We start from the raw sequence: 11,833 nt of genomic DNA, 5'->3' as shown, positions 1-11,833 counted from the left end.
TTGTCCTGTTGAAAAGGTGGTGTGTTCAAACTTTTGGAAGGTGTGTCCAAACTTTTGGTCTGTACTATATATATATAAATAATAATGAGGGTGGATGCGTGTTGTTAAAACAAACCAAATGAATGTAATAATTACTATTAGGTCTATTCATGCAGCAGCATGTTAACCTCCCATTAAGTTGTTTCAATGCTTGCCGAGGATTTATTTTTAATTGACTCCTGCTGTCAGAAACACAACGCTGCGTGCAGTTCAATCAGGGTTTATTAAACAATAGCAGAACTGGGAACAGACACAGGTCAAGCGACCACAAACAGAATATAAACAAGAGGCGAGGACAACATGATATGAACCAGTACAACAAAAACCATATCGACGGCTTGTTATTCACAGACCATAAGGAAACAGGATACTCCCATTTTTATTTGTTGTGCAGCACAGATTTCTGTCTGTTTACCGTGACTCCCTATGAGCCGAATGAGTTGTTACTATAGAAACAGTATCATTTTAGAGTAAGTAAGCACCACAGTCATGCTAATAAAGCTCATTGATTTGTTGTGTGTGTGTGTGTGTCTGTGAGTGTGAGAGAGAGAGAGAGAGAGAGAGAGAGAGAGAGATACAGACGGACAGACAGAACGAGAAAGACAGGCAGTGAGAAAGACAGACAAACAGACAGAGGGAGAGACAGACAGAGGGAGAAACAGACAGAGGGAGAGACAGACAGACAGAAAGAGAGACAGACAGAGGGCGAGACAGACAGACAGACAGACAGAGGGAGAGACAGACAGACAGATGGAGATATAGACAGACAGAGGCAGAGAGAGAGACAGACAGATGGAGATATAGACAGACAGAGACAGACAGACAGAAGGAGAGACAGACAGAGAAACAGAGGGAGGGAGAGACAGACAGACAGTCACACACATTGTAATAAATCAGAGGCCGTAGGATCCATATGCAGATATAATGAGAATGAATTCCACAAACTAACAAATCCAAAAGTGTGGTGGAGAGAACAGGCAAACAGTAGAACAACTCGAGCAAATAAATCTGAAGGGTTAAACACAGGCAAAAACATGCTCAGCGTAAACAAGGTCAAATACAATAGATACAAGGCTTGTTACGCAGGCTAATGGGCAATACATGGCACTGACGATGACTTTCATGCTGCTTCAGTGTTCGTAGCAGGTGGAAGTCATTAGGACAAGTGGGTCAAAACTGGTGAAGTTTGGAGGGGACGTCACGGGTCATGATGTTGCACACGTATACACCAATGTACACATTTATTAATACATTCAAGTCATATATTTATAGAGTCCCAAGGAAAAATGTCCCCATAGTTATGAGTCCCAAGGAAAAATGTCCCCATAGTTATATGGGTCCCAAGGAAAAATGTCCCCATAGTTATATGAGTCCCAAGGAAAAATGTCCCCATATTTATGAGTCCCAAGGAAAAATGTTTCTTGTTCTTCTGTCCATTTTTCTATTCCATCGCAATCTGCTCTCCAGATTTTAAAATGAACTATTATTAATTATAATAATAATAAAATTCTGTTTCCTTCTTTAGTCCTAATTTTCTATCTCATGGTTTTGTCAGACAGACAGAAATACAGAGAGAGACACACAGAGAGACACAGAAATACAGAGACAGAGAGAGAGACAGACAGAGAGAGAAAGAGAGAGAAGGGGGAGGGAGAGAGAGAGAGAGAAGGGGAGAGAGACAGAAAGAGAGAAGGGGAGAGAGAGACAGAGAAGGGGAGAGAGAGACCGAGAGAGAGACAGAGAAGGGGAGAGAGACAGACCGAGAAGGGGAGAGAGACCGAAAGAGAGAAGGGGAGAGAGAGAGACCGAGAAGGGGAGAGAGACAGAAAGAGAGAAGGGGAGAGAGAGAGACAGAGAAGGGGAGAGAGAGACAGAGAAGGGGAGAGGGAGAGAGAGCGAGAGAAAGAAGAATGCTACATGACTGTAGCCACATATGTGGAACATTAAACCCCATGTTCCACACATGTATAACAGTATTTTATTGTATTACTTTATTACTGTGAACTTTAAGGTCTATATCTATTTAATCACTTTTGTAATTCTGTTGTTGTTGTTGTTGTTGTTGTTGTTGTTGTTGTGATTCTTTTCATTTTATCTTGTTCTCTTAATGTTTATTGATCATTAAACCAATACTTTAGTTACCTGCTTTAGCAACACTGTAAACACCACAGTCATGCTAATAAAGCTCATTGTATCAGAGAGAGAGAGAGAGAGAGAGAGAGAGAGAGAGAGAGAGAGAGAGAGAGAGAGACCATAGAAAGAAAGAGAGAGGAAGAGAGACAGAGAGAGAGAGACCAAAGAAAGAAAGAGAGAGGAAGAGAGACAGAGAGAGAGAGAGACCAAAGAAAGAAAGAGAGAGGAAGAGAGACAGAGAGAGAGACCACAGAAAAGAGAAAGAACTCTCTTTCTGTGGTCTCTCTGTGTGTGTCTGTCTCTTTTCCTTTCTCTTTCTCTCTGTCTTTCTTTCTGTGGTATCTCTCTCCCTCTCTCCTTCTTTCTGTGGTCTCTCTCTCTCTCTCTCTGTCTGTGTCTGTCTCTTTTCCTCTCTCTGTCTCTCTGTCTTTCCTTCTGTGGTCTCTCTCTCTCTCTCTCTCTCTCTCTCTCTCTCTCTCTCTGTGTCTGTCTCTTTTCCTCTCTCTCTGTCTTTCTTTCTGTGGTCTCTCTCTCTCTCTCTCTCTCTCTCTCTCTCCCTCTCCCCCCGATTTAATGAGCTTTATTAGCATGACCGTGGTAGTGTTGCTAAAGCAGGTAACTAAAGTGAGACAGAAAGACAGACAGACAGAGAGATTATTAGGGCATGTTCTCATCCCACAGTGGTGATTATATACATGTAACCAGAAGGTCTAGCTCTGATGGACAAACCACAAAAGCAGAGGGAGGAAGACATTACACGTCTAACCGCTCTTCTTTCATGAATCATTGATGAGGTGCTGAATTTATTGTCCTATTGATGTTTATTAAAGCCACTGCCCAGATGTTGCTTTTTCCACTCATTACAAACCAGCACACACACACGCACGCACACACACACACACACCAGCACGCATGTGCACACACACATTCCTGCTCTATTGTGTATTTTCCTGTACAGCACACGATGACCATGATTTATTTTACTTTGCCTTGAGCTGACACTAGTCGAGTCGAAGATAATGAGCAGATGTGCTGAGCTCAACATCGCCTGTAAACAAACTCAAGCAGAATTGATAGTTTTAAAAAAAAAAAAGCTTATACGTGTATTACATTGAAGGAAAACTCCAACCTGAAGGACGTGGAATATGTTTATCTAGACATATTCGTGACCGTGATGCCGATTTGTCGGTCGCTGATGTGTTTTTGTTCATCCTGCGAGAAGTTTGAGTTTCATTGACACTTCATGTGACATTAATGAGGAATCTGGCCCACAATCAGCAAACACTGGACTCGGATCCCAGAAGGAAAATAAGCCTGAAGAGCTCAACTCTCAATTTCATTGTATTGTAATTTAAGCCATAGATTAGTATTAAACCTCTAGATTAAGAGTTAATTATAAAATGAATAAGTCCATGGAGGAGCTTTTCTATATCTTTTCTCTAATGCCTGGTTCTCGTTTTGTTTCTGTTTTACTTATTCTACTTATTTTACTTATTGGGGAAGTCGTGACCTAATGGTTAGAGAGTCTGACTCTTAACCCAAAGGTTGTGGGTTCGAGTCTCGGGCCGGCAATACCACGACTGAGGTGCCCTTGAGCAAGGCACCGAATCCCCCCCAACTGCTCCCCGGGCACCGCAGCATAAATGGCTGCCCACTGCTCCGGGTGTGTGTGTGTGTTCACGGTGTGTGTGTGTGTTTTCACTGCGGTGTGTGTGCACTTTGGATGGGTTAAATGCAGAGAACGAATTCTGAGTATGGGTCACTATACTTAGCCGTGTGTCACGTCACTTATTCCATTAGTGCACTATGTTGTTTCTTTGCCTGGTTTCATATTTTCTTGTTGTTTTTTTTTTTGTTTGTTTGTTTCTTGCCTCCAGGTGAACACCAGCCTCCTCTGAGCAGCGACTCGGACACATCACTCATCCTGCCGGTGGAAGTTAGCCTGTCTGACGTCGAGCTTTCTGCCGAAGCCGAGCAAGAAGAGTCCAAGTCCTGAGTGGCACAGCCTGGCTGCTGCAGAGGCACTGCTTTAGAGGGGGCTCCTATGGAGCTAAATATGGACCAGGACCAGGACAGGGAGGAAAAAAAAAAAAAAAAAAGAAACAAAGAACATAAGCAATACTTTCTCCCATATGGTCTCGTTGAGTCAATTCTTTTTTCTTTTTTTTTCGCTCTTTCTGGTCAGACCAGGTCGCTCTCGATGTCTCTTCTTTATTAGTTTTGCATTACCACAGTGGGGGAAAAAAGCACACATGAGTACCAAGATACCAGGTTTGACTGCACGGAAATTCTGCCTTTTCAATTTCTTATGGGATCACTGCCAATATTCACACGTATATATTCCAGAATGGATCTTTTATATATATACATATATATACACAAGTATGTATAGCTGCGAACAGCCTACTGCATTTTGTGTCCGAAGCAGTCTGAGCGCAGTCCAGTCAACTGAGAGAAAAAAAGAAAAAAAAACATTGTGTGGCATCTCAAGAGCTTCCTCGAGACGTCACCAGTGCTCGCCTTTTTAGAATTTTTTTAATCCGGCTGCGTCAGACAACGCTTTTACCTTCTGCGTGGTTCGTTTTAAGAAGCACAACAGTCATCACCTGAACGAGCCGTGAGTGAGAAATGTAGATTATTCCAGCAGCGTTTCATTCACTTTGCTTCTTACTGAGAACGTTAACTCGATGACAGTTTGCTTGCTAGACGTACAGTATGGTTTCTCCGTCCCTTTCCTCGTAAACAGTGTGAACTTTGCTTGTAGGGATGTTGTGTCTTCTGAAGTGCCACTTGAGCTCATGAAGCTGAGTTTTCCTCCTCGTGTGCATCCTGTCGTGCCATAGAAGAAAGGCAGGTCTTTTATTCAGAGTGAGGATGAACAGCATTCATCATGAATGTTTTTTCTTGCTTCTTTCTTTTTTCTTTTTTTTTTTCTTCTTCACCCAAACATCTGAGGATTTTCAGTACAAGCACCAGACCGAGACGTCTTCTCTTTCTTTCCGAAGTGTCCTCACTCACTCTAGTCTCCTTTCCTCCTCACAGATGCCGGGCTTAAAGCGCTCAACCAAATACGTTTGAATCGTAACTTCATTTGATACGCGAGCGTCTCGGCGGGTTTCTCTTTTCCAGCACGAAAGCGTCAGAAAGCATCAGAGTCATTGTAGATTAACGTTGCGAGGTCATTTTCTATTGCACATTACATCCAGGAAGAGCAGATGTCTACAGAATGATTTTTATTTTAATATCAAAGTTTTATTTTTCTAAAAAGAAGAAAAAAAAACAGTCTAAGAAATGAATAGGCCCTGTTTACAGTTAGGAAGGAGATCAGTCAGAAAACGAGAGTCTCCCATTTTGTCCTTCCATCATCCAAAGGTAGTGTTATTTATTGTGCGTCTACACACACTTTTAATTTATAACAACGCATGCTCTGAATCCGTAGCCATGTCCTCGTCCTTCTCAACAGAAGGTGTTTTATTCGAGCCTTGGTGTAAGTCCAGCATTCAAACCTGTTTATTTCTTGATGAATCTGCTTCAACATCAGGCTCACGGTTACAACCATGCCTGACGCACATCAGTATGTTTTCTAATCCCACAACAAAAGCAAGTGTTTCCATTTTTCCTGCTTTCAGAGCTTTTTTTTTGTGTGCGGTTGTGTAATTTCCAAATAGGCTTCTCAAACCATAATGCATATGACTGACTGGAACCTTGATGTTATTATTTTATACAGAATAAGTGCTGAAAGGACTTGTGCAGGGAGGAGCCGCGCGGGCGTGCAGGGAGGAGCCGCGCGGGCGTGCAGGGAGGAGCCGCGCGGGCGTGCAGGGAGGAGCCGCGCGGGCGTGCAGGGAGGAGCCGCGCGGGCGTGCAGGGAGGAGCTGTGTGTTGGCAGTATTAGTCTTTTAAAGGCTGAGAAATTTCCCCAATTAGCCCCCTGGCATTTATTTATTCAGTAGTGTAAAACCTTTCTTTTTAGAGATACTGTAGCATTAAATCACACTGCAGCTCATTGGCCAGCAGTGATGGGACTGGAACATCAGCATAAATGGGCTAACAGGGCAATGTGTTGTCTGGAGTCTACAGTATAGTGTGAGGGAGCGTGGGGTCAGGAGTGAAACGTGAGAGATCGTGGGGTCAGGAGTGTAGCGCGAGGGATCGTGGGGGCAGGAGTGATGCGTGAGGGATCGTGGGGTCAGGAGGGATCGTGGGGTCTGGAGACTAGAGCCTATGGTCTGGACTCAGGAGTCTGAACTCAGGAGCGCAGGAATTTATTTACACACGTGTGTGCTGTGTGTGCTTTCAGAAAAACAGCCTTTGTAATTGGAGGGTTAAGACAGAAGATTGTAGCATCTTTCAAATGTCCATCATTTCCACTAATACACCATGCATCACGTCCCACAATGCTGTATTGATCTCGAACACATTTGCTCCATCTTCATGCTTCAATTGCGTAAGTTTTTGAGATTGGATTGTAAGAGTCGGGACTCATTTAGCATCTATTCATGTAAATGGAGTCTCGATCAGCTTTCAGTGGTTTCAGTGATAACGGAGTATAATCAGAGACCCTGCAAACCGATATAGCAGGACACACTGCTTTTTTCTGACTGATTAAAGGCCTCATATTTTATAAATGAAACCAGAAATACCCCTGCGACTTTATTTATACTGTTGCATCTGTTGCTAAATGCAAATTTGTTGCAAATTAAATGAATCTCAGGTGCTCTGAGATTTTCGCACCACATGCCCTGGTCGGCATTAAAAATCAGGTCGTGAAACAATCGCGTTTAGGTTTTTCATACCTAGACGGATTATAAATTGGATTCAGGTATCTGCTACACATGAGATTTACATTTATAGCATTTGGCAGATGCCCTTATCCAGAGCGACGTACATAAGTGCTTAAATCTCTAACATTGAATACATAAATGCTGGTTCACTAGGTTACATACTTAAGATACCATGAGTTTAAAACATTTGTTCAAGGTTACAATGAAAAAGTGGCAAAGTTGTTTTTTTTTATGAATGCAAAAGATAAGGAAAGAAGTGCTAGTTCAAGTGTTTCCTGAATAAGTAGGTCTTCAACCGCCGCTTAAAAATAGCCAGTGACTCAGCTGTCCGGACCTCTAGGAGATCATATATGAGATCATATATATATATATACACAACTTATCAGTGAGAAAATCAAACATGCTTACAAACATACAGTGTACTCACCAAGCATCGAAATGAGTCCATGGCAGGATTATCAGGGCCAGAATCGTGTAGCGTGCACTATTCTGAAACCGTGTAAAGATCTTCAGCCTCATCCCTGTAACATGCTCTAAATCTTCTAATAACACCAGCTCAGCCACTGCAGCGTGACGGCTTCCATAGACATACACCAACCCTGCCTTTTTCTATAGGGCGCCATTACTTTTATCCTCCTTTTATAGCTAGCTTTATTTTGTCTTACAGAATACTTTTGGAAGCGGTTTCATCTTCACAGTGTAATCTGTAGAAAATCGCGGGAAGTCATCGCCGGCTAAATGATTACGTAGTCACTTATTGGTGAATCTACACAAACCCGCAAGTGCTCGTCGCATTCGAATGTTTTTCTGGACTCGCTACTTTTTTTTTATGTATTTTTTAATAGATGCCACCTTTCATTTGAAAATTCTACCGATTTGTAATAAACCTATTCGTATTCAAGTTTGACAAATGAGGCCCATTAAGAGATTATGCACCAGTGTGCTGTTCTACAGTAGCTTTCACTACGTCATTTACACTACCGCAGTCCTCTACATTTCATCATCATCATCATACACACCCTATCAGAAAAGCACTTTATCTCCGTGCTGGAGAGACTGATAAATGAAACACATGTCTGATTAAATCTCAGCAGAATGATTGTTAATCCTGTAGCATTAGTTAAGTCATCTAAAGGTTTGCATATGGAACACGATCAGAAGATCGAAGCAAGAGCTCCAGCCAGTCGTAAGTTTATTCTCCTTGAATGACTGTGGGTTTTAAGGATTGTTCAACAACTTGTATACAGTATCCAGTGGAGTTCCACAGTGTTGCTATTTTGTTACATAGAGGACAGTGTAAATATACTCAGCCATCTTGGTATACTGTTCTAGTACAATGTTGCACGTGTTTGAGTCTTTGAATAAGAGGTACAATAAATTTTATTGCAATTTGTTTTTTGTTTTTTTGTTGTTTTTTCCAAACTTGCGTGTTGAGTCTTATTTGTTTAGAGGTTGATTGCGGTAAAAAGAAAAAAGAATTTTAATAACTATTTATTGTGTGATGTAACAACGTTCAACAGTTTTAAATATTCAACTAAAATGTCCTTTGCTTAAAAAAAAGGTCCGTTTACAAAAACCCAGGTAAGCAACTAACAATTAAATGACGAGGTTTAACGCTTAACCGTTCACGATTAATCGTTTTGTTTTTGAGCTTAATGCGATCAGGTGTTTTTTTTTTAAACTCACGTCAAGAACAGATTGACCATCGATTAGAATTTGACGCAGAGAAAACAAAGCCATTCGTCTCTTTCGGTTCTTGTGTAAACATCCTGATTCGTCATTGACTTCTTTTTTTTTTTTTAGCTATTTATGTCATCAGTTCACTAATCGATCTAATCAAAGACAGAGTAAATTAAGTGAAAAATCTATGAAGTCTAAAAACTGTTCACTTTCTGAAAGTGAGTATTCTCTGGTCCGACGGTCTTCCTTCAGCAAAATAATTTACATCAATTAAATTGCATGTGATTAGATAAGCAGAGGATCTGCTACAGACACCATGCTGCTTCATGCTTAACTCTTAGGCTGAACCAGGGCCAGTGTTTTATTCCTTGTTGTAAGCATTATTTTATGTACTATTTTTTTTTAAAGAGTTAAATTACTTCTAAATCCCTTATTCACACAAATAAAGCTGTTGCATGAAATGTCATTTAAAAAAGGATTAAGAAATCAGCATGATAAATGGAAAATATATTTTTCAGTTGAATAATACAAGAGCACTACTCATGCCCGTGTCATTTCTTTTAAAAAAAAAAACAAAAATAAAAAACATTTCATTTGATTATCTTTCACAGTAAACCTGAAGGAGAAGCCTTTGTTACAACACAGTGCATTTTTATTTATTTATTTATTTAGCTAGCAAGCAAGCGTTTCCCAGCTTAGGCAGTTATGGTTGAAGCACAGGGTAAGCTACAATACAGCATCAATGGACCGGAGAGGGTTTAAAGGCCTTGCTCAGGAACCAAACAGAGGCGGATTGACGGTGCTGAGGCTTGAACCTCTCAACCTTCTGTCCACCAACTCAAAGCTTTAACCCCCTGAGCCTTAACCCCCTAAGCCACTGCTGGAGCCTTTCACAAGTCACAATAACACACAGCACAGAAACATTTAGAGATGCCAATGAGCCTACATTGTATTTCTTTGCACTGGTGGAGGAAAATTGTGAAGAACATGCAAACTCACAATGCCCTGGTTGAGCAAGTAAACCTGCTTACCATCGAGCCCCTGTTTACTGCATATGCTGAATTTAATTTAAACAAATTTACAATACTGATGTGGCTGTTCAGGTTCATCTGTTCAGCTGATCCTCAGTTCACGCACTTGGAACCGATGTACACATCTCATTTAAGTCAATTCAATGGGCTTTTATTTCTTCAGTGCAGACTGATCGGTTATAATCTTGTTTTAGTACAATCACCCAGGATCAGTTCTGGCTCTTTCATTGGATTCATTGTGTTCTTTTCCTTTAATTCAGAGTGGTTATGGATTCAGAGCTTATCCTGTTGGGAGGACGGAAGAAAACACCGCACGTCCCCTGGGAGAGTAGTGATACAGTAGGAACTCACAGGATCATACAGTAGTAGCTCATGTATGACTAACCGCACTGTATACGGCATTCGGCATCCTGATAAGTGGCTGCTCAAAAACCGTTCATGACTTGTCATTCCTCGATGTCGGAGTGCTGTTTCTCCAGAACCATGAGCATGATGAAACACATAATAAAACAGCAAGGCTAAACGTAGAGACAATGGAGTCGACATTACATCTAAAGGTTTAATGGTAGGAAAAAAAAATGAGTGTACGAGCCAATGGGCGTGATCTACAGAATAAATTCAGGCTCATACAGTACACCCTGCTGCATAATAACATATCTGGTTCCCATTAGCTGTCTGTCTTTTTCCCTCTGCGGCGATGTCCGTCATCTGGAAAAGCTTCTGTTTCCTTTACATCTTTGGTGAGCTTCATCTTTCCACCATGTCATTCGATTGGCCCTCGAGTGATCATGGACACATGGTGGGCAGCTGTCACAACCACTCAGACTATTGTACTATTTTATACCACAGCACTGCTTATTTATTTTCTACACCAGCAGCTCAGACACTAGTTCCAGCTTCAAGGAAAATCGCAGGTTTATATTACATCACTTGTTTGGTTTCTATAGTAACAATTTACAGACAGGCTTGTATGGTGAACTCTTTGTACTTGGGTTAATATGGTGGTGTTTTTTTGTTGTTGTTGTTTTTTATTTAGAGATATTTAAACACCATTTATTGAAGAAGCCTTTAGTGTCAGGACTTCATAGCAGCCAAGAGTAGATCTGTAATTTATAGCTGCTATAAAGAAAGAGCTTTAAACTTCGACAGTGATTATTTTATGCATAAATGGATCACCATAGCATACATTTCTTTTTAGAAGTTCAGCAATAACGAGGCAATAAAGTCTGTGAGAAGTGGGAAAAAAAACCCTTTATGGCCAAAGCTAGGTCAATAAAATGAATCACACTGGCTTTTATTCAACCTCCACTACATTATCACTATAAAACAAGGTTTCTGTTCAAGTGGATATGAAACACGATAAAAAAATTTTGATGATTTAACAAGAAGATGGTTGAAGTTGTTCCTGCAGTAGGTTTGCCTTTCTTTCTTTTTCTTTTTTTTTTACATTAACAGGAAACTGAAGTTATAAGAGGTAAGTCTTCTTGCGTCATCAAATCTGTGGGGAAAGACACGGACATATCTAGTACCCATCCTATAAACTAGCTTTGTATAAATAGATGACCTGGCATTTAGTTTTCTGTGATTTGCTCCACTTTCTGAAACTGCATCACTGCATATATATATATTATTTATTTATTTATTTATTTGCATTATTTGCATTAATAGTTGTGAGCTGATCCACTTTTTCTTTTTTTTATAGCTCCGAAACCTCATTTTTGGTCCTACGGTGTCAGATCTACAGTATCAGTGAGCCCGTTTTTACTTAAAGTATTATTATAAGGCTTATGTGATGCATTACCCTGAACAGCGTTCCTCATTGTGTTTTACTCCTCTTATACCACACCATTTAATGAATGGCATAAAAAAATACTTTAAAAAGTTTACTTTACGCCTCCTGGTGGTCCAGCAACAGGATCCCGTGCTATCGCTGCTGTGGCCTGGGTTCGTTTCCTGGGCAGGGAGCTAACCCATCCTCTGAGGAGATAACTCTCAGTACTCTCAGGTTTTATGCAAGATGCCCTTTAGACTGGCCTCAAGCCTGGACGAAATGGGAGTGTTGTGTCAGAAAGGGCATCCGGAATAAAACCTGTGCCAAATCTAATATGATCCACTGTGGTGACCCAAAACAGGAAGCAGCCAAAAAGTACCAACTACAATTTAGGC

The 11,833-nt window shown here is 40.9% G+C and overlaps 1 protein-coding gene across 3 annotated transcripts in view; it reads left to right on the top strand.

The window, feature by feature from the left end:
• The window catches only part of rnf150a (ring finger protein 150a), a 33,882-nt gene extending 25,533 nt beyond the window's left edge, over nucleotides 1-8,349 (top strand). For 2 of the 3 annotated variants that reach the window (XM_027145947.2, XM_027145946.2), the window contains one exon: nucleotides 4,050-8,349. In XM_027145947.2, the coding sequence (XP_027001748.1) occupies nucleotides 4,050-4,168 (119 nt within the window). In that variant the 3' untranslated portion in view covers nucleotides 4,169-8,349. Of the gene's footprint in view, nucleotides 1-2,853; nucleotides 3,654-4,049 lie in introns of those variants that run through there. The other variant, XM_047812134.1, reaches the window with a different exon arrangement.
• Nucleotides 8,350-11,833: the final 3,484 nt, after the last annotated feature.

This window comes from Tachysurus fulvidraco, chromosome 4 (genome assembly GCF_022655615.1).
Source record: "Tachysurus fulvidraco isolate hzauxx_2018 chromosome 4, HZAU_PFXX_2.0, whole genome shotgun sequence".
NCBI classification, from domain to species: Eukaryota; Metazoa; Chordata; class Actinopteri; order Siluriformes; family Bagridae; genus Tachysurus; species Tachysurus fulvidraco.
The sequence above is the reverse complement of the archived record's forward strand: the minus strand, read 5'-3'. Positions and strand labels throughout refer to the sequence as shown.